Source organism: Triturus cristatus, chromosome 4_2 (genome assembly GCF_964204655.1).
Source record: "Triturus cristatus chromosome 4_2, aTriCri1.1, whole genome shotgun sequence".
NCBI classification, from domain to species: Eukaryota; Metazoa; Chordata; class Amphibia; order Caudata; family Salamandridae; genus Triturus; species Triturus cristatus.
Window position 1 is genome coordinate 152,112,075 of NC_140586.1, and position 23,750 is coordinate 152,135,824.

Here is a 23,750-nt window from a genome sequence, read left to right on the forward strand (position 1 = left end):
AAAAGAAGTGGGGGGACTGACCAAATTAGGCAGTATGCAAGTGACATCATGACGCGTGCCATCACAGCACATGACGTCACGACGCGTGCCATTCCACATGGCATCACAGTTAGTGACCGCATTGGAAGTGACATCAGGTACTAAGATCTCGCACATATGTTTATCAGGTGTATGATGACTACATTTAAGTGCATTATGATATTTAACAAATGAGATTTGAAGTCGGGCTGTGCTGAAAAAGTTGTGCAATTCTGATGCAAAATCTGGACCTCAACTAATACATTTTTTAAAAACCCTGCCACAAAGAAATTGGCAACAAGGAAAAGCATGGTAGTAGATCTGTTCTGCTTAATTGGTTGCAAAGTCTGCATTTTAAAATATGTTATGGGGTTAAGGCACCTGCGGCAGAGCTGCCCAGTAAATCACTAGGAATAATAATAATGGTGAGATAACGCTGGAGATTAACGCATTTGTTGGAGAGATCTGTGTTTTGTGTGGTCCCAAATTTTAATCAAAGGAGTATAGAAGATTAAGCTGTCTCCTGCAAAACATAATCACCCACTGTTCTTGGGGGTGGGACGGGGCGTTTGGAGATTGTTGAACCACTATTTTGTTGCTACCTTCTTCGGGTTTGTTATTCATGGTATTGCAGCACACATGGTGTGCATCTTACACAATGTTGTGAGTATAAATGTACCACTTAATTATGCAATAGTGCTCTGATGTGTGTATGTTATAACATGTGCAAATTGAAAATGCAATAAAATATGTTTTTTTTTTTAAAAGGTTGTGTCCTGCAAAACCCATCATGCAACATGCAGATCACGGATTTCTATTTTATGTAGATAGGTAAGTGGATTACTGCATTGAACACAGAGATCCTTTATTACTAGCAGTTTATAAATTGTTGTCCTTGTAGTAGGCCACAGTGAGCTGTGAAGGGTATTTGACTCCTACACCTTGTAACCCTGTCTCATGTAACACATCTTGTACATTGATTTGCACACTTAGATGATATATTTTGAATGAATAATGTGTATGTTATGTAAAGCGCTCTAACTGCATTGGGATGAGTAGCGCTATAAAATAAATAAAATAGTGGGACTTAAATTGTATTTATGTATATACCGTGACAGAAAAACCCATCTAACATTCTTACAGTGCATGCACTTATATACAGAGACTGAACACAGTAAAAAGCATGCATCTCTTAACCCCTTCAGTGCCCATGACGAGATAGTCTCGTCATGGAGCGCGGTTGCGCTGTGCCCATGACGAGACTATCTCGTCATGAACCCCGCCCGCTAATGCAACGGCCGGCACAGGGCGGGGAAAGGGCGGGGCACTGAAGGGGTTAAATACCTGTGTTTAGATAATAAGCTGTGTGCTTTTGTTTCCTCTCTGTTGCATTTGCATGTAAGTGTGAGGTTCCAGGCCGCCTCCAATCCCATACTCGATCAAAAGAACGCCTGATAGCCCCTTAATTTCTGCCTTTATCTTTGGCCCAGCTGGAGGTGAAAAGTAACCCCCTCTCTGCCTGCACAATTGCTGCTGGGAATGGAAAGCAGATGACGTGCAGGAGCTGCTGAATGTGTCTGAAAATGACACTGGGACAAGTTCAACATATTTCTGTGGGGCTCAACGTCTTGGCAGGGTGGGCGGCGTCCACCCTGTGAAAATAGTGGGTGGACGACGTGTACCGCATGTTCCCCTGACTCGTGCCCTGGATAAACAGATTCGTTAATTAACTATTTGTATTGAAAGACAGTGAATTACAGCGCTGTGGAGAAAGATGTGGCCTAATGGCCAAAGATGCCGACTTTGGAGCTGGGAAACCAGGTTCGAGTCTCGGCGTCGGCTCAACGTAATGTGATTCTGGGCTGATTACTTAAACTACCCCTGCCGATCAAAAAATGAATGTGTCTTGTGTGATGTAACTGGTGGTCCTGGAGAGCGCTCCAATGCCTTCCGGTCGAGATGGCGCTATATAAAACTGCAAAAAAACAGAAAGTGACAAGGTCACCGACTATTCAGGAATGGCACCATCGAGTGCCATTTCTTGGAGTGGTGGGGATGAGGTAAGAGAAACTCGGGGCCATTTAGTCCACATTGCTAAACGTTGTATTTTTGTATCTTAACAGGAACAATTCCTAGTGTGTAGCGGCCAACGTGTGAACCCGGCGAGTGGCAGCTTGTAGGCGTGCTGGACTAAACCATGTGCAATAAAATGGTTATTTTCTGTTACTAACATGAGTTGTCACACCTTAGTGAAGAACAATTTTGTATTTCACAGGTGGATACCGGCGACCACGCCTATTCCTGGATTTTTTTCCTCGTGTGCCAGCGGATATAAACGTGCATCTCACCCATGAGCGCGATGTACGAACTTTACGAAGCGGCTCAGAACGGAAACTTGCCACACTTCCAAGTGCCTTGGAATCCCACCATGGCGAGCGAGCTGTGCACCGCGGCCTTCACTCGAGCCTTTTTGGGCGAACTGTTAGGGACTATGGTGTTCGTTTTCTGTGGTCTTGGCTCGGCGCTTCTTTGGTCCCCGGAACCACCAAGTGTGCTGCAGATTTCGTTGACCTTTGGCCTGGGCGTCGGTACGCTTGTGCAGGCGGTGGGGCACGTCAGTGGCGCTCATTTGAACCCGGCAGTCACCCTCGCGTTTCTGCTGGGGTCGCGGATCTCCCTCTTGCGAGCTGGGGTGTACATCGTCGGCCAGATGCTGGGGGCAGTGGCCGGAGCAGCCCTTCTTCACGCGGTCACTCCGTCTGATGCTTACGGGACCTTTGGAGTAAACAGGGTGAGTGAGCACTCGGTCTGCCCACTGCGTGGGAGGGAATAACCCAGCCAGCTGTAGGCCAGTGCACCCCCACCTGGGTCAGTGAGCAAATCATGTGACATGCATCTGAGAGGTTTCAGAGGGCATTGTGGTAGGCATCTGTGTTTACAATAAATGTACTATATAGCCAATGGAAATCGGTCCCTGATAAAGAGGTAGTAGGTTACATAGAATGCTGCAAAATTCTATAACTCTGTATTGGATTGTCTCACGGTCAGTGCTTGAAATGGGAAAATAGAAGTGCAGGTACTCTGTATCAGAGTACCTGCTTGCTTCTGAGAAGTGCCGGTACTCTCCAATTAAAAGTATTACGTCTCTCTTGGGAAGTGCCTGTACTCTCCCTCTCAAAATAAAAAAGTGCCGGTACTCCGTACTGGGCAGTACTGGCCCATTTAAAGTGCTGCTCACTGTGATGCAAAAGGGAGATGAAGTCTGGCAGGCTGTTGGGTTCCAGCATCTTGAAGAACTTAAGGCTGGATGGAGAAACCCAATAGGGGTTATTGTTCCAAATCTCTCTATAACTTAATGTATCAATGCATATTATTCCCTCGTCAGTTCATCAATGGCACCTCTTCACATGTTTACAATATATATTTACTCCATAGCCTATGAAAATCGGTCCCTGATAAAGGGGTAGTGGGTTACATCGAATATTGCAAAATTCTATAACTCTGTATTGGATTGTCCCACCCTGGTGCGAAAGGAAGATAAAGTCTGGCAGGCTGTTGGGTTCCAGCATCTTGAAGAACTCAAGGCTGGATGGAGAAACCCAAGAAGGGTTAATGCTCCACATTTCTCTGTAACTAGTTGTATTAATGCATATTATTCTCTCTCCAGCTCAAGAATGGCACCTCTTCAGCACAAGCCGTGGGCATCGAGCTTGTCCTCACCCTGCAGCTGGTCCTCTGTGTCTTAGCCACGACAGACTGCCGCCGGGCTGGTAATGCGGGCTCGCCAGCGCTATCCATCGGCCTCTCTGTTACTCTCGGGCATTTACTAGGGGTATGTATCCAGCTTCCATAGTTCAGCCCTTACCCTGTGCTTCCATTCTTTTACTGCTTTGCACAAACGTTCTGAGGAACCAAAGGTGCAAACTCAAATCTTTCTGTCTTTCTGTCCATGGTGTGGCTGAAGTAGGGAATGGTCTGTGTCATAAGGGTGGGGATTCAGCATTTTGTGTTTGCAAGATTGACTTGCAACTCTGTCGACTCCACAATGTCAACTACCACTATTTTTTATCCCAGTATTGTGACAACAAACCTTAGTAACTACTAAATGGCAAAATCAGTAGAAGGCAAGATGTACAGAGGAACATTTCTTTACCCCTGGCAGAAGCAGAAGAGTTGCCAGTCAAGTGGACTGGTGATCCTGTTTTAGGGGAAAAAGATCAAATAGGTTTATAAGTGGTGCATATTTTATGAGGGAAAATCCTGTAGTCACACTTGGAGGAGTCTGTGCCCAGTAAAAACCTACAACTGATGGTTTGCATGCAGGAATCGGTGCACAAAAAGTGATTCCCATATGTTATCCCCCTTTATATACTGGGATATAGGCGATCAGCCTGTGATATTCTGGTAATTACGGGACCAGGTGTTACCAGTACCTCCATTATTGGTATAATTATGTGCTATACTACCGGCTCTCAAATCTAGTGGCTAGATTTGAAAAGGCATGAATCTATTTATGGTTCTAGATTCGTGCTGATGGAAGAGAAAAAAGTAGCACTGGCACTGACAAACTATTGAGCGGCATATTTTACAGCGGAGTACCAAATTCAAATTACCTTAATACATTTAAGCCCTCTTTTAGAAAAAAACTCGAAGGTCCCGATTACGAGTTTAACGGTGCAGTGGCAGGACCGCCCCACCGCAGCACCGCCAAACCCGTGTGATAACCGCCCACCATATTATGACTTTTTTAGTCACCGGCAAATGGTTCCTTTATCGTTCCCACGGCGGTGCCTCTAAAATAGGCACCGCAATGGGAACGTCAAAGGAAGTTCCAGCGCAGCATGGACTGTGAAGTCTATACCGTGCTGGAATTGGGGGTGCATGCACACAGGGGGGGCACATATTGTGCTCCCCTGAGTGCATTCACATGGAGTGAGACACAAGGGGGCCCCTTTCCTCACCCCGCGGTTTTCATGGAGGAAAGACCTCCATGAAATCAGTGGCGGTGAGGAAAGCCATAATATACTTGGCCGGACAATGGCAGTCCTGCCACCCATATTCCTGCCTCAAGACCACTGCGCCACCACCAGGGAATGGCAGTTCCCTGGCAGTGTTGGTGGTCCCAGGGAGGTTCAACTGCCAGGGTCGCAATGTGGCGGTCAGAAGAGACCACCACCGCAGCCCTACCACGAGCCTGGCGGTCCGAGGACCTCAGGCTTGCAAATAGGCCCTAAATGAGGGCAATAGTCAGTTTGTCCTCTTCAACATGCAGCTGCATGTAAGGTGCAGACAGCATGCTCCTATATTACACACAGAGGGGGTCACTTAGAGTTAGGTGGTGTGGCAGCCATGCTGTGGGTCAGCGGGGCTCACTCTCCACCAACCTTATGGGTCCCTCACTTCATTTAAACACAAGAAAATGATATGTCCCTGAAAACCTCCGACCAGGCGGCCCAGTCGTCAAAGGGCTGCCAGTCAATGCACAGGATGGGCTACCCTATTAGGTATGGGCCTTCCAATACATACTTTCCTGTCCAATCCCCCACGCCAAGCCAATAAACCTCTCATTATGCTGACCGGCGGAAGAACTTGCAGTAAAACTATCTCTGACGATAGCAAGGATTTCTTTGAAAGGTGGGTGGTTTTCTCCTTGAAGATGGAGGCAAAGGGTTTCCCTGGCAGGGCAGGCTGTTGGGCGGGCTCGCTGGCCACCTACCATACTGTAAATGTCCTCTACAATGATTATAATGCATGTCCTACCTAAATGTTGCAAGAAGCTTTGTAGTATAGTCCCTGTTTCTAAGTAAGATAATCAATCTTATTGAAGAATAATGACTGTTTCTTAAAAAATACATATATAATTTAGAAAACAATGATGTAGGTTAATCTTTTAAATATTAAAAACGCTGGCTAGTTGGCATGCATATTTTCTGTCATGTCTCTTTAACCACAAAAAATGACGTTTTTATGGGTTAAGTTAATCAAACCCGCTTTGCTGTAACCTGCAACTTCATTAATAGATTCTTGCGAGGGCTTCTTAATTTTACAATTTAAAAGATTCTTTAGGTAGCTTTTTTAAAGTGTGTTTGTAATATAGACGTCACACCTACAATACAAAATCGTGCAAACAAACCGTCAGATGAAGCTGCATTAGGATGAGCCTTACTGTTAGGGCTAAGGTCCGAGTTAGGGCTGAGAAAAGAGATAGGGTGTGGAATAAGCTTTAAACATTAACAAACATAACAAGCATTGAAAATGCAATAGGTCTCGCCTTTGATTAAGTTAAATCAATGTGCTTTTCGAATGGGATTGTATAGCAAAGCAAATGGCTTTAACTTAATAAAAGGCAAGACCTATTGCATTTTTAATGCTTGTTAGAACTGCCAGTGCGGAGTACTGGCAGGACCCGGCCCACTTAAAGCCCTGGCGCCAGGTAATAGAAAGGGGTATAGTTTGTGGCAGCCCCACAGGGACTTGCTAACATTGCACCAAGAGGCTGCATTTTCAAACACGGCAGTCAAGGAAGTCCAAACATTCTCCCCCTCGGACTTATTTTCAACTGGAACCAGAGAGTACAATCAAGGCGCAATCAAGCTGCATTTCCAGCATGTTTCCTGTTCAATTAGCAGACTCCAGTAACCTCAGACAGAGGCTGCACCGAGGGGCCCCAGTTATTTGGAACGGGGAATTTTTAGACCCTTAATGCAGGGGCGTAACACAGGACCCCGCAGCCCCCGCGGTGCGGGGGGCCCCCACGCTCCAGGGGCCCCCTCACTCTCAGCAGAGGGAGACGGCTGCGCCTGCAAGCAAGCCTCTTCAGCCTCCCCAAGTCCCCATAAATTAAACTGTGCGCGCACACCACGGTGACGGCATCTAAGCCTCCGAGTCTTCCCTCTCATTCTGTCTCGCTCCTCAGTTAGTGAAAACCGAGACTTCAAGAAAGGGGTATTACCCTCTCTTTCCTCCTTTCGTTTATTTGCTCCCCTGTGAAATGGATCCAAAAAAGAATAACATTTTTGCTGGAAACGTCGTCTTTTTCTGACACAAGTGCAGCCTCCAGGTGGAGAGAAATAAAACATTCCAAATGTGAAAAATAAATAAACTAATTAAAGCAAGACAGAGTGGTTGCAAGGTGTCCAGATTGATTTATTTACACCTAAACACATTAGCGCCACTTTACAGTGTTTGCCAGTGAAGTGATACTTTTATTTACTCCTCTCTCTTTGAACAACATTGTTTTCCCTGTGTGGGAAAGTGCACCTTGCCTGGAGGTACTGAAATATCTGCTTGATGGGTGAATTGGAAAACAAAATGTGTACAGCGACTGTGTGTTTACGAATGGGGTCTTTTTAAACAATACTGCCTATGTTTTGAAATGATATAAGCAATGGGCACTGAAACGGGTCCCTTCCAGGCCCTGTAGTCATGGCCTTACCTTTTTATGCAAAAGCACTCACTAATTTCAGAATAATGAGTGCCAAAGAAAAAAGGTAACCATGTTGTTCCTGCTTACGTATCACATGCTTTACTTAATCTTGCATTCCCTATGAGTGTTTGCTTTTTCTTGGATGTTGTTAATTTTTTTTATCCTACTCACAACAGGTACCTAATGGGAATTACTTCAATGTTTCACAACACAATGTGTTTATATTATCAACAGTGGGGCATGTGTTTTTTAAAGACGAGAACCCTCACTCACCACTAGGATGACATGCTTCATCATTGGGTTCCCTCTTGCACATAGTGTCCGCAAGGTACACTATGTGGGCTACAACTCTCCAATGGAGAGGAGCATGAGGTGTTTTGTTATACCAATGGAAACAGTGACTGAGGGGCAGAGTGCAAATCAAAAGTGATTTAAAAACATCTCCTAAGGGAACCAAACTTTAATAATATTCCCAATGGATGTCAATAAAAAGTAGTGTGACGATAGGGGTAAAATATCTCCTATCTGACTAGGTCAACATGTTTCTGCTAAGCGACGTAGAGTTCATAGCATTCATCAGGACCACTGTCTTGTCACTCTGCTATAAAGTGAAAAAAAAACATACTTATATCTTTTTATGTATGTAAATAAACAAGACCAACTGCAGTCTGGTCTTCTCTCTGTAATGTATAAAGAGAATTCATTAGATACATACAACACATCATGATGACCAACATCGTGTACCCTAGTGATGAAAACACTGTGCCAAAAACCATCACCACTGTGACAACAGCCATAATTACAAATTGATAATTAAAAACATCTCACCAATATTTGATGAGAGTCTCCTCCTCTACCTAATTCAGGTCCATATCAATGTGTCGGTACCTAAGGTAGGATCGAATGGCACACATAAGTCATGAAAGGGGCCATCTTCTTAGTAACGTTAAACAGATCTAGTGTCTAGAACGATGCCTAGACTTTCATACTATCTCCCCATTCGTATCTCTCTCTCATCCAACAACAGGTTTATAAAAAGGTGTATAAAAAACAGGTGTATGAGAGGTCATTATCTCGATCCTGCCAACTACGTGTACATAGTGAGGGATTGACTCGTAGTCTACAATGCGTCTAATACTATGCATGCTCATTGGAGGCACAGTGAAAACCTTGTCTCTACGGCTATCCATGACGGTAAAACACACATTACAGAACTCATAGCGTGTAGTCCATCGATCTTCTATTAACACCCACATCCAATAACTCAATCTAGACACTAACGTGTATACTGTAACTTAGGGTGAATCGTAGCCTACAACACATCTAGGCTACACACGCTGACTTCAGGCACAGTCAGCCTATCTCATTCCACAATCTCTTTACTCTCCGGCTATGCGTGACGGTAGACCCCACACTACAAAGCTCACAAAGTATAGGCCGTCAATCCTCTATTAGTACATTCATCCAATACGATGGTTCACACTCACCAAATATCCGCACACAAGGCTCTGCATTTAATAATCAGGAGCGCGAGAACCGTGGCTGTTGTCTCACGCCGTATAAGCGCTTTCCCTGATTCAACCCGGAAGTCCAAAACACCTCTTCCGGTTCATATCCCGTGCGAGATTACAACAAAGTATAACATCGTAATCAGCACACATCACCACATCTTAATATTCATACAGTATACGGCACTTCCAAATTAACTGCCTCAACAAGGATTTTCCGAACCTTCGGAAAAACCGGAGGGTATTGGTTTCTAATCCCAAAATACTGCATCATGGGTAATGTAGTCACACTGAGTACCTAATGTCGTTCTAATGTGAAATATCGCAGATTGCCTTTATTTATAATGAAGATAACTTGTTGAAATACTAATTACTGTAGTCCATAAAACATTTAAAGGGGCAGCCTACCAGACTTCAACATTATCCCGAACCCTACAGCCTGGTCCACAAAAGACCATATGAATGTTAAACAGATATTCAGAAAATACTGTAAAAACGGGTAATGTAATCATACAAGCTACCCCATATAGATTTAATGAGCAAAAATGCCAAGATGAATTGCAAAAGCCAGGACCACTCTACTAGGATAGAATACAGAGGAGTGTGACTCTAAGAGTGTCATATAGCAGATATTCGGACTCTGGTCACAAAAAGTAATAATGATTATAATATATTCCAAGGTATATCATCGTTTAGACCCAAAGTGTGGCTTTTCAACCGGAACACCCATCTTTGTTCCCTTCGAAGGAGTACTCTATCCAGAGGCCCCATATTAATATCATATTTGGGTTTATCAAATATAGTCCACGTGAAATCATCTGCAGTATGTGTTTGATCCACAAAATGCTTAGTCATTCTGGTATTCGTTTTTTTGCACCGAAATGCACTACGGTGCTCCACCATCCTGATTTTAACTTTCCTGGTGGTCATACCAATATAGATCAACGAACAGGGGCATTTAATCATATAAATGACCCCACTCGTATTGCAATTAGTGTGTGTGTTTAATTGCCATGGGGTCTGAAGACCTAAGTCCACTTGAGTCATCTTACTTGTGAAGGGACAAACTGAACAAGATCCACACAGAAAATGTCCTCTAACACGTGTGGATCCCCAAAGTGTCGTTTGTCTGTTGTCCTCTACCTCCACTCTTGGTCTTGTATGTACCAATAGATCGCGAAGATTACTACTCCGCTTAAAGGCAAACAAAGGTCTTTCTAAGAATAGATTACCAATATTCAAAATGTGCCAAGCTTGATTAATGGCTTTTTTCACATTATCAGACAAATTGCTGAAAGTAGTCACACAGACCATTCTTTTATTAACTGGTTTTTCATGTGACTCAAGGAGAGCCTCCCGATGGTTATTACGAGCTCTCTTCTGTGCCCCAGATACTAACTTACTGCGATAATGCCTAGCTAGTAGTTCTTCGCTCAAGTTTTTTGCATGTATCTTATATTGTGACAGCTCACTACAGTTCCTACGTAACCTTAAAAATTGACCTATAGGAAGGTTATTAAGTAAGGCCCGTGGATGAAAACTATAGTAGCTCAACAATGAATTCCTAGCCATAGGCTTCTGATACAGTTCAGTATGTATTTTCCCATTCTTAGGGTATAGTCTTAGATCTAAATAAGATACAGCACTGTTACTCGATTCACCAGTAAATCTCAAGTTAGAATCTTGAATGTTAAGCCATTGAGAAAAAAGGTCTAGAGAATCCTGGTCACCATCCCAGATGACCAGGATATCATCTATGTATCGTCTCCACAATTTAAGGCGTTGTGCAAAGGGATTGTGGGTCTCAAAAATGATCTTAGTCTCAAACCCATACATATAAAGGTTGGCCATACTAGGGGCAAACGTGCTGCCCATCGAAGTGCCAGTCGTTTGCCAATACAGGTCACCTTCAAACTTGAAAAAGTTTTCTTTAAGAGCCAATCGGGCACACTGCATAACAAAAAAGTTTGGTGTGGAATCTTCTCTAGGATGGCTCTCAAGTAGTTGTTCAATGATTGCCAGAGTGTCATCCTGTGGAATGTTAGTATAAAGTGATTCCACATCATATGTGACCATCAATTCTGTTGTGGGATCAAAAGACATGGTTTCTAACAGAGATAAAACTTGTTTAGTGTCCTGCAAATACGACGGCATCTCTGCCACTATAGGACGTAAAAAGAAGTCTACGAACTTGGATAACGGCTCAAGAATAGAGCCGATACCTGACACTATCGGTCTCCCTGGAGGCGGTCTCTGTGATTTATGTATTTTTGGGAGAACGTAAAATGCCGGTATCTTAGAATCCTTCTGAATCAAAAAATCAGCCTCACTTTTAGTGATCCAATTGTGTTCTTTGCCTTCTTTAACTAGAGTGCCAATCTGTGTTCGTAGTCTTGGTGTAGGATCTAGTGTGATCAAGGTATAAAACTTCGGGTCACTAAGCTGTCTCAAACATTCATTACGGTAAGATGTTGTATCCATAAGAACAATAGCCCCGCCTTTATCGGCTGGTTTTATAGTCACATTTATATCGTTACCCAATTTCTGAATACATATCCTTTCTTCTTTAGAAATATTACAGTAGAATGGCTTAGGGGACTGTAAACTAGTTTCATACGTTTTGAGAACTGCCTTCTCAAAGGTATTCACCTTACTTACTTTCATCTTGTCCTAAATTAGAAAAGAAGAAATGTAATCGCACTTTTCGAAAAAACTCAGCTAGTTCTTTATAAACTATGAAATTATCCCCACATTCGTAGGAACAAAGCCCAGTCCTTTAGAAAGAACCATGTGTTCCAAATCCGTAAGTGTCTTAGAACTCAGGTTAACCACTAGGCAATCTGGTCGCTTGTGTGTGCTGTCATACTCCGGGTCACTCTCTGTTCTATCGCTGGGTCCCAACTCACTTGTTGTTGGCTGATCGGCCCTCGTCCTCTGTTGTTGCCTCTCCGCCGTCCTCTTCGGCCTCTGGCCTGACCAAAAAAAGGCGGGTAACTAGGGCCACCAAATGGGGGACCAGGCATAAAGGGTGGAGGAGATGGATATGGCCAAGGTGGTTGAGGCCACCAAGGAGCATGTGGGGGATATGATTGCATATTCCCCTTTCCTTGTCTCACAAAGTTAGACGATTCCGGGTCTGAGTCATTGGAATCACTCCATTCATCTAAATTTGAAGTCAATTCATCAGTATCCCTACGCCATCCTCTTAAGCCTCTCTTTCCCTTTTTCTTATTGAGGCTAGTTTGAAAATCATCAGAGATATAGGGATAAACCTTTTCAAGGGTTAACCTATCAAGATCCTTTTTCAGTTTATTCACCTTGAACTTTACAAGATCTTCCTTAATCTCATTAAGATTTTTAGAAATTTCTTCTAATTTCTTTTTATACACAGTGATCTGAATACCTGTTTTCAATTGATTTTCCAAAGATGTTATCTCAATAGCTAAAAGGTCGGCCGTTTCCTTAGCTGTATTTATGATTAGGACCAACCAATCCATGGAACAACGCCATGCTATCTTGGACCAATTAGTGACAAAGATTTTATTGTCCAAGAAAAGTCTTGGAACATTAGTCACTAAAAGTCCTGGAGGTGCTATATTACCTCTCAAATATTCTGTTAATATGGCGGCATGCAGAATGGTTCTCAAATGTTGCTTTTTAACATTACTCAGTTTTGTCCACTCCTCTGTATTCGAAAGAGTCTGAGAGATGTGTGTATCTAGGATACTGGGTGTTTGTAATATGGCCTGAACCATATCATCGTCAAATGCTAATCCTGTATTATCTGTCATTTTAACGTTATCTAAAAACAGAACCAACACTACACAAATGAGTGACTAACTTGACAAATGAAAACTAACCTTACAATATGACCCACAGCCAAACAGCTGTGCTATATATAATCTCACAACAGGGTCTGTTAGGCAGCATATTGCTCTTGTCTAGTACATAATTAGAATTGAGTCACATCCAGGTGTTTATAGCGGGTCAGTGCAGTGCAAGTTTCTCTAAGTGTGGCAGTATGGGGTTCAGTGGGGGACAGGGTGTGGCACTATGGTCAGAGCTGCTGAAGTGGAACTGGTGAACCAGGTTCAGCCTTAATGACCAGGCTCCCAGACCACTCTCCTGAGGCAGCACATTCCTGTGCTACACCTTAGAAGACGCCGCAAGATCTTAAAAGCCCTGGTGTCTTAGCACCAGCAGGTGGACCCTAGCGGTGGCAAGTGTGGATTAACCTTGAAGGCCTGTCCACCACTATCCATGAAGTTCACCTCCAGTCTTGGGGACAGACCTATGAAGCAGCACACCATAGAGTGGCAGTGACTCTGTCACTGAGGTCACAGGACCCTTGAGCAGGGTGGCTCCAGGGCAGTGCGACCGCACCGGCGCTAACTTCAGGTGGGGGCGTTGTGTTTGTAAGTATATTATGCTTTTAAAAGCACTTGCTGCCTCCTTCCAGGCCTCCAACATTTTTGGGCAACAATAAAAATGTCTTGATAACTCCAGTGATTAATGTTCTTAGTAGAGAGAGATGGTGTTTTGTCTAGTGGAAGGTTTGACTCATGAAAAGGAATGGCAGAGGTGTAATGTACATGCTGCTAAGAACATGTGACATGCATATCACAAAGTGCACATAATGTGAATAGGTCAGTGGGTTACTGCTTTTGTCAGAGAGACCCTATTGGTACTTGCAGTTAATAAGTTAAAATCCTAACATAGAACAGTGAGCTATTAACTGTCATGTAAGAGCTGCATGCAAACTCCAAGGTATAAATTAGAGCGTTATGTTTTTTTCCCCAGTCTTCGATTATCCTAATGTTGCAAAAAAGGGTTAATTTGGGAAGAAATCAATTCTGATTATTAAAGAGAACCCCTAACCATGGTATTATGTTTTTAATTCTGAGTTTGTGTTTCTGCAGACCAATCACTATTAAACTATGCTGCCTACTAGTATGGTTGTCATGTCACTCCTACGCCTTGTAGTCCTTTGTCTTATGTAACATTTCCTACACAGTGATTTACACACATATGAATGATTGTCTCTGTGTAATATGTGTGATGTAAAGTGCTCTGATACCCTACACTGGTATTAGTGGTGCTGTAAATTTTCTGATACTTTATTATTTTGAAAGTTTTACACATGCTAAAAGTCTCTGCAAAGATTTTTCCTTATTAGTACTAGTGGAACATACAACTGCAGCAATGAGAAAGGTCACCAGTCAACCTTTGCAAATGGCCTTCCACTTCACAGCAGCACAAGTCACATTTTTTAGTAACCTTTGATGTGTTTGAGCTATAAACAATTAGTTAAAATCGTCAGATTATGCAGCAGATGATGTACTATGTGGCAAATATGACAAAGCCATAGTTATGTGGAAAACATTTGCAAACTAGGATATTTTGCCATACATGTTTGAACTCTCTCTCTAGGCATCTTGAAGCTGGAAAACTCCCAAACTGGGTTTCGCCCCTCTCAAGGGACTGAAACAGCCTTACTGGCAGTCACCAAAGACTCTAGAAGGATTCTTGATGCAGGTGGTTCTCTAGCCGTGATATTGTTAGAGCTCAGCGTGGCATTTGATATGGTTAATCACCGTATCCTAATGCATCGACTCAAAGATCTGGGTGTGGCAGGACCAGCCCTGAATTGACTGTGCTCTTTCCTCGAGGGTAGATCCTTCCAGGTCTTCGAGGGCGAGGCCATTTCAAGCCCTAGGCCCCTTTATTGTGGAGTGCCTCAGGGGTCGTCCCTGAGTTCCACTCTCTTTATGGTTTACATGGCTTCTCTCGCAGACATTGTTCTACCCTTTGGGGTGCATATAATTACATATGCCGACGACACTCAATTAGAGGTGGCATTTAAGTACAAAAGCAGTTCCCCTACTTGTCTTGGCCCATGCCTCAAGGAGGTGATGAGGTGGATGTGCCATTCCCATCTAAAACTGAACAGTGATAAGACCGAGCTTATGTTGCTCGGTAATCCCTTCCCCTTCGAGGTTTCCTCTATCTGGCCAGCATGTATGGGTCCTGTGCCTATCCCCAAATCCGAAACAAAGCGTTTGGGTTTCTGGATTGATTCTGAGCTTAGCTTTTAAACCCAAGCAAGGAAAGTTGTTGCCTCCTACTTCGGTATTCTAAGACTGCTGCCTAAAGTGTTGCCTTTGCTACCCCATCAAGCAAGAAAGCTCGTGGTCCAGGCACTTGTCTTATCCCGCCTGGACTATGGCAACGCTCTTTATCTCGGTGCTCCCTGTGCGGTCTTTAAGAAACTTCAAATCATGCAAAATTGTGCCGCAAGGATTCTTGAGGGTACTACAAGCCGCCAGTCAGCCAAAGCTGCACTTAGGTCTTTACATTGGCTTTCCATTCAGGAAAGAGTCCACTTTAAAGCCCTCTGCACCACCCATAAAATGCTAGGGGGTGTGGGACCGGCTATCATTTCTTCCTTTGTCCAGCCCTACCAAGCCAACAGGCGGTTATGCTCAAATGACCTCCACCTGGCGTCTGTTCCCAGAATTAAGAGGTCCAGAAGTGGCGGCTGGCTCTTCTCTTACAACGCCGCTAAACTCTGGAACTCCTTACCGCTTCAGCTACATAAAGAGCCAGACCACACAGTCTTCCGCAGGAGGCTCAAAACCTGGCTTTTCCCTAATTGATTGCCACAGCTTAGTGCAGTTTCTGCCCTAGCGCTGGGATTCCTTCGGGTAACCATGCGCTTTATAGATGCTATTTCATTTCATTCATTTCATTTCAACTGCTCTTGTGGAAAAAGGGAGGAGAAGTGTTGATGACAGAAACTCCATGGCTGGGAGACAAATGGCTTGCGATTCCACTTTTAAGGATATTTGGGACATTCGGTGATTGGAAATGTATCCCACTTTGTGAATGTATTTTAGTGTCAATAACACATGTTAAACCTTAAATAAACATGTGTATCTATTGGTTAAATTAAATAATGTATTAAGCTGTAACCGGTTAGTGAAATGGGAAACGAATACTAAAAATTGGGATATTTTGCTCTTTCTGCCACACCTCTCACTCAGCCCACTGACCCAATCCATTGGTTATTCCCGCACTTTGATTCTCCTCTCACAGTTCCCCTCCTTTTTTCCCACCATTTCGACCACTGCCTGGCACTAACATGCATTAGAGACAACTGTGGGCTTTTACCACTGGGTCTCTTAGAGAATGACACCTCATGTCCATACACGGGGGCTAAACACAGCACGTTTCTGGGTTCTCCGCACAACGTGTTTGCTATTTGACGCCAGACTTCTGCAGCTTGTGTTGAGGAAATTAAACATCCCCTTGAGCTTGTATAAAACATAGCCTCCAAGTGGCATTGGCACCATGTCGTGTCCATTCGTAGCTTCTATCCAACAACACTTTGCATGCTGGAATGTTTAACCCCTTACTTAGATGGTCACAGCACAACTCTCAGAATGCAAGGTGCTGTTGGCTTAAAATCCAGGCCTGGCTGGCGGTGTCACACGTGACGATAGAGCCATTTGGAGGCAATGGTGAATCTGTAATTTAGCAGGCGGGCCTATACTCTTAGTACATTGTAAATACCGCCAGTGTTGACACACTGAGGTCTGAGGCCTCTGTTTGTTATGAACTAAGGCCCAGTCTGGTGGTTCAGGTCAGTCCTTGTGAGGGAAGCTGCTGGACTTGTTTTTACCATGCACTTTGAAAGTATTTTCACCTTGATGCAAGAAGAAAGTTGGATTGTTTTACAAAACATGCTTGATTTTTGTATATTGCTGGACTGGTGATTGCTTTATTTTGCACTTTGATAGTATTTGCACTTTTTCTTTTGCTTTACTAATTACAGTTTGTATAGATTGTCATTAGGTACTTGCTGATATGGTTTGTTTTTATTCTACAGGCAGTGTTATTTATGGTGTTGCCTGTAATACGTGTACCTTAAATCTTGTATTTAGCATTGTTTACACTACAGAAATGATAAATTAAAACAGACAAACATCTGCATCAATGTTCTGAAGCATCCAAACAGTTTTCTTCCTCAGCCTTGTTTGCCTGCCTGTTTTGCAGTGCTTACTAATAAAGACATTATGATTGAAATTGCTTCCTCAGTTCACGTTATTATCATGCACAACCATTGACAGTCGCTAGTGTGTGGCATGCAGATAATTCACCAGTCTATTTCTCTTGACGTTCGCAGGATACTGAGTTATAGCTTGTGTACTTCTCATGTATATTGTCAGTCGAGTTTTTATGGAATTGCAGGTTTGGGTTGGTCTTTCAAAGTTTCAAGGTATTGGCAATTCTATTTCAGACCCTTCATAGTTGTTGTTTGTTCTTCAGCCATAGGTAGTTCCTGAGACAATAGGACCGCTCCTTGGCATTGTTCTGATTGCTGCCTCAGTTAAATAATCTGCTTTTGACAGTATTGTTACAAATTGCATAGCTTTTATGTTAAGAGTGTTTCCCACTTTCTCATTACAACTTAGGGAAAGACAATATAGAGGCATTTCATTTAAATGTTGGAGGTTTCAAATCAAAATATGCTAGATTTCTGGGTGGTAGGGCAAAGTGGTAGATGGAGGGCCGGGGGAGGGGGGGGGGGGGGGGCCCTCCGTGTGCTTTGCAGGAGGGCCCCCTCAAGTTTCGTTACGCCGCTGCCTTAATACTCGCAAAATCAATGGTGCACAGGATCCAGGCAGGATACGGCAGACAGGACGGAACCTGCAGCTCGACCCTCGCAGGGCCTGGCCCGCGCACGTCTTCTGTAAATGTGCCTCTGCACCCCGCGCAACACCGCCGCAGTAAGACGGAGCGGCTCTGGCTACGCCGTCTTGTGACTCCCACATCTTTCACATTAACGATGCATTCAGGAATCAAGAAATGGAAAAGAGGCACCATCCAACACTCCCATGGTAAACCGACACAAATTACCTAGAGGGCCACAACCTGGAAAGAAGCAAAACCACCAAGTTACGGGAACCCTTGTCGTGCGCGAGCTCGGCGTTCGCATAGCAATGATGGCGCGCGGCGTAAGGGACACAAAGAGGCATCTTCTTTCAGCTCTCGGAGGCGCATCCTTCATCTGACTGGGAATCGATACCGCCGTGAACGTGAAGGAGGGCAGAAAGCGGATCCTGCCCACCCGTCTCAACAGGAGTGGTGGTGCATCACCGGCGCACACAGTAAAGCGCCTTCTCACATGGCGGGAAGCCGGTGTGTGTGTCGCCACTCTGCAATGCCCCCATCTTCTATATAACAAACCGTTACTTTTTAAAGTATCTTTATTCGCCCATTTGTGTTTTTCAATACTTTTTCCCTTTTCAAGAGGTTGTCACTTGAAATGTGCTCGTCTGCGACAACCACATTTTCAAACCCTGTTTTTGATGTGATGTTACCTGCGGTGTTTGGAAGTGTTTATTATGATACCATGATAAGGAGAAGCGGTGGAGTGAGATAGATATGAAAGTGCGGGGAGGCAGGAGTGTGGGTTACAGAGGAATCTGTCTCACCATTTCCCCATGAAGTATACGTCTGACCAAAAAAAATGTAAACGAGTGTCCAAAATGGACGCACCTGACCAAACCACAATATATATGGTCAGACTGGGGAGAGCATTTAGAATCTCTTAACAACATTTTATTATTTCTTGTGGGCCACAGACTTCATAGAGACTTTTAATTGTAAAATACAGTGTACAACCCTCTTCTATGGTTAGACTTGGTCTTTCAATATAGAAATGCAGAGCGATTCGGAGATACGAGAACAGAAACTACAGAAAAAGTGACAGACTTTAGGCCTAGTTAAGAAGAGTACTGCAAAACAAGCAAACTTGGGCAGATGATAGTAAGAACAACATGTAATAGAGAACATGGGCTTTTGGGTTTCCTCATCCCAGTGTAAAGCAACAGAAGATGTAACCAGAGAAAACAAGCCCGCAAATGGTGCGCACGAGTTGCGGGAGTTGCTGGTGTGCACGCGCGGTTGCGAGCAGCAGCATATGTTTCCAATTATCGCGCCCATGTGTGGGCACGATAATTGGAAACATATGCTGCGGCTGTGCGTAACAGACACCAATATGCCATGGGCGGAGCAATGCGCCCGCCTTTGACCAATTGCGTTCTGTCTTTGGAAAAAAGACGCACGCAAAGGCCAATAGCGTAGCCCAAAAGGAAAAGCACACGGTTGTGCGTGTGCGATTCCTAAACACCCTACAAGAGGACTCTCCCTGCGCGAGTCCTAAAAACGTTTAAAGCTTAGTAAGTACCATGACTATTGTTCTACGATGGCCATGTAGAGATTTGCAAATTTTGCCCCATGCTTATCCTGAATAGCTAAGATTGAGAGGTTGCATACAAAATGTTCTTTACCTTGCCAATTGCTTGCCTTCCCTCATCAAGCTGCACCAAATATTTCATAACAAAATTCCAGTGGCTCACATATTTTGCCAAATTTGGTGCAATAGTCGAAAGGGAGACCACAGATACAGAAGAGAGCCTGTATGTATGCATTTCATTTTTATAGGGCACACACTAAATTATGATTATTTTTAGGCACTATGGGCATAAAAAATTAATTTAAAAAAACTGTCAATAGTGAGTAATGCACTCTTTAGAAATGGTTGCAGAATTTTGTGAAAATGAGAGTTTTCACGGTCTCCCTAAAGCTAATTAATAATGTAGGGTTGTCTTATTAATTTCCATGGGTAAAGCTTTCCACAACGTTGGGCTCACAACCGAGAGACTGCACTCCCCTGTGGATTTTGGCTCTGACAATATTTCAAAAATGTTTGGTCTCCTGCCAGTGCAGCGGTTAGTCATTTTGTCTTGAAGGTATTTTGGGACAAAATTGTTAAAACACATGTATATTAGGCACAAGAATTTGAAGTGAACCCGTTTGACCACTGGTAGCCAAAGTAAGACTGAAGGCCAGCAGAGCTAGGTTGTATTTTCTTGATATCGAGGAGCTAATGTACAGCAGCATTTTGGGTTAACTGAATCGAGCAAACTGATATGGATGGAGGTAATAATTTAGCGTACTCGAACTCACAATAAACGCTCCAAGTAACATTTTATGGAGTGTTTGGTAAATGCAGGGAATCATTTGTTTTAGTTTTTACTGGTATTCGGGAGGTGACTTAAATGTTGAGCCTGTATGTGCTTTGAGGGTTATTTCAGAATCCCAGATGATGCCTAGATTTCATGCATGTTTAACAAAAGTGGTCAAAAGTCCAAACATCTGTGGAAAATATGACACTTTCTCTGAACTGCATTTATTAAGTAACGTGCCTATTCTTCAGCCTTGGCGCTGTTGAGCTTTAGCTCCCTAAGCATCAGCCATCTGGCCACCTCTTCTAGGCATTCCTTAAGGGTTGTAAGTGCCTCCTTCATGGACACAAAGATATCTGTGCATGTCAACAGCGTAGATTTAAAAGACCCCTGTTGCAGAAAATTTGGACAAGAGGTTTGATGAAAATATTTAACAGTAAGGGAGATAACCAAAATCACTAAGGAACCCTGTAATTCAAATTCATATCTGTAGATTGACAGGAAGGAACAACATACTTATCTTCAGTAATGCTCTTTCTGATGGATACTCTATCTAACTGCAGATTCTTCATCTTGTGAATTTTCCCCATGGTGTCAGACTGGATCTGGAGATTTTCTCAGCAATTCCCTCGCATGGCAATAGGTGGCGTTGTGCAGCTCTGTGTCGGAGCCGTGGCACCGCAGAAGTGATGTTGGGACTCCAATATAAGCGTCAAATCTGCTGAGACTAGAGGGCATATTATCAAGCACGGCGTTACAATTATCGCCGCCTTAGCGGCAGAAAACTGCAGCTAAAGCGGCGATAATGGGCTTGATAATATGCTGCAGAGAATTCCAATAGAAGCCCATGTTGACACCAGAACATGGGCTTCTATTGGAATTCTCTAGAGCAAATTATCAAGCCCATTATCGCCGGTTTAGCGGCAGTTTTCTGCCGCTAAAGCAGCGATAATTGTAACGCCGTTTCTTGATAATATGCCCCTATGAGACTTCAAATCCTACTGCAGAGCATGCATGTGCCACTGGCATGGTCCAGTAGCAGACTACAGTAGAAGCCTCAGACCTGCTCTCTCTGAGGCCCAGGTAAAATGGTTAAACATTGGGATCATAGCCCGAATGTACTGGGCTTGTTGAGGTGAAGGGAATACCTGAAACAAAACCGTGTCCAGGTAGGCTCTGATAAAAGTGAACCTCTGTGAAGGAGTCAGGTGTGACTTTGGCATGTTAATGGAAAATCCCGGAGATGTCAACAGGTTGTTCATCTTCTGAAGATAGTTTACAACTGTTTGTGGGGTGCCCGCTTTCAGCAACCAATCATTGAGGTATGGGAAGACTGGTATTCTCAAACTCTGAAGATTGGCAGTGACCAACACCTTCACTTTTGTGAACACCTGATATGTGCTGGTAGGGCCGAAAGGGAGCACTATGGACTGAAAATGGTCTTGGCCTACCTGAACCAGCATTTAACATCTGTGGGACTGCAGGACGGGAATGTGGAAATAAGCTGCCAATAAATCCAATACCACCATTCAGGTGTTTCTGGATTTAGAGCAGACTGTACTTGGGCCAAGATGAGCATCTTGAACATGTTCTGCTTGAGGAAGAAGTTCAGAGGGCAGAGGTCCAGAATAGTATGAAGTCCTCTGCCTTTCTTTGGCACCAGAAAGTAGCAGGAGTAGAAGCCAGTCCTGACCTCTGATGCTAGTACTCTCTGTATGGCTCCCTTCTCCAAGAGATTTTCGACAAACCATTGCAAAATCAACAAGTAGTCCTCCAGAAGCCGTTGCGTTGTCGGTGATATGTTTGGGGAGATGGATAGGAAGTATAGGGTGTAAACATAGTGAACGATTTGAAGCACCCATCTGTCTGACGTGATGCTTTGCCATCTGTAGAGCTAATCATTTATCTGGCTACCAACCAGGTGACAGCGCGCCACTAAGGGTAAACTAAGGGGATTATTTTCAGTAGCGGTGGCTTGAAAGGGGTAGGGCTGTGTAGTTTGTTGAGCCTGGGGGCCTGCAAGCTGTCAGCCAGATCTCAAGCTTCAGTTTCAAAAGGCCTCGGAGTCTGTTGTTGCTAAAGGCAGGCAAAAGGGGTGGCGCTGGGCCAAGAGAGTGCGCTGCTGTCTTGCTTTCCTTAAAGCTCTTTAATGTTGAGTCCACCTTATCTTCAAACAGACGGGTGCTGTCAAACAGCATGTCCATGAGTGATGGTTGGAAATCACTTCAAGAGGCTTTAGAGCATTTCCAGTCACTATAAAAGTAACAACAGCCCTACCCAGACAGTCAACAGTGGTTCTGAGGAGATTTTGTCCTCGCTGCAGTACCTCTGTAAGTACATGTGTTTTACCTCCACCGAGGGAAGCCTGATGTCAAGCACTTCTGCCTGCTGCCTCTTTATCATCACGGCAAACAAGGTAGATTCCTCTGTAGAAGAGCCAGGTGGAGAAGTGAGGCAGGTTTGAGATGAGCAGGTGAGATATCAATTCCAGTGGACGCTTGGAGGTCTTCAAATAGGTTCTCGCCATCATATAGTTGCGATGTGTCATTGCCGTCATCATATTGTGGCTTCAGATCTGAGAATCCATTGAGCAATGGAAGCGTATCAGAATCATAGTGGAGTTGTAAGAGTGGCTGAGGTGGGTATGACTTCGGAAAAGGTCATGGTGGATTTGCCTTCAAGTCCAATAGGACTATGGGGTCTTCCACCGGCATTGGAGGCATTGCTGCCAGCACCAACATGCGGGTCTCCAGCACAGGCCTCGGGTGCCGTATTGACAGTCAAAGCAGGTGTTGGTCTAGGAGTCAAGGTGGACCCAACATGGGGTCGAGATGTGCAGTAGGACACATCTGCAGGCAATGAACCAACTGGAGGCCTCCTTGGAGCCATGGAACCTAGAGGCACTCCTGAGGGATCTGGAAGGATATCAAAGATTAGCAACATAACCTCCTTGAAAGCTTGAGTCTGTTGCAGTGTCGCAAAGGGCCATGGGAACTCGGGCTGGATTGGACTAATGCAGGGATTGGTTCCGAAGTGGGGGACCAAAAACAAATCTTGGAACTTCCCTGATAGTTGCGTGGCGTCTCCTGATGAGAGTGGTGGAAAGGAGAGACATGTTTTATCTTTTTGTGCTTCTTCTTTTTCAACCTACCTGAAGACCTGTAGTGGGGGGACAGCCTCTCTCAGGAATTGACTCGGTACTGAGAACATGTCCACATCCTCAACTTTGAAAGATACCGGGCCTCCTGAGCATTTCTGCGATGCTTGGTGACATAGAGATTGGCCTTGCAGTCAGGGAGGACCTTTGGGTTCATCCAAGGACATTTGTAGCACAAAGTCGAGTCATGTGAGGACTCCAGAGATCAGAGACACACCGCGTGAAGTTCCTTCAGTGACAACTGTTTATGGTAAACCTTGCAGGTTTGAAACCTTTTGTTTTAGGGGAAAACGTGTCCTTTGCACACATGAAAAATTGGGAAAAGGACCCGTCAGGTTACAGAAATCAAGGAAGGGAGCTCAGGATCTGTGTTGGAAGGTGCAGAAAGAACAGAACTGATGTTGACGTGCGGAGGCTTTATTGTAGCCACCTTACAGGGTGGCACGAGCGGACCCAACAGGGAGCCCCACGATGGCACCTACTGGTGCGTGATGGAAGTGCTGAGAAAAATCTGCAGATCCAGTCTGGCGTCTGGAGGAATGCATAAGGTGTGGAATCTGCAGTTAAAATTACCCAGAAGAACCATGTTCAACGCGTTGTGTTCAGTT

The 23,750-nt window shown here is 44.2% G+C and overlaps 1 protein-coding gene across 1 annotated transcript in view; it reads left to right on the forward strand.

The window, feature by feature from the left end:
- Positions 1 to 796: 796 nt before the first annotated feature.
- Positions 797 to 23,750, forward strand: part of LOC146833216 (aquaporin-5-like) — a 57,331-nt gene continuing 34,377 nt past the window's right edge. Inside the window, exons 1-3 of the mRNA XM_085600055.1 lie at positions 797 to 849; positions 2,294 to 2,809; positions 3,686 to 3,850. Coding sequence (XP_085456181.1) covers positions 2,369 to 2,809; positions 3,686 to 3,850 — 606 coding nt within the window. The 5' untranslated portion in view covers positions 797 to 849; positions 2,294 to 2,368. The remainder of the gene's footprint in view (positions 850 to 2,293; positions 2,810 to 3,685; positions 3,851 to 23,750) is intronic.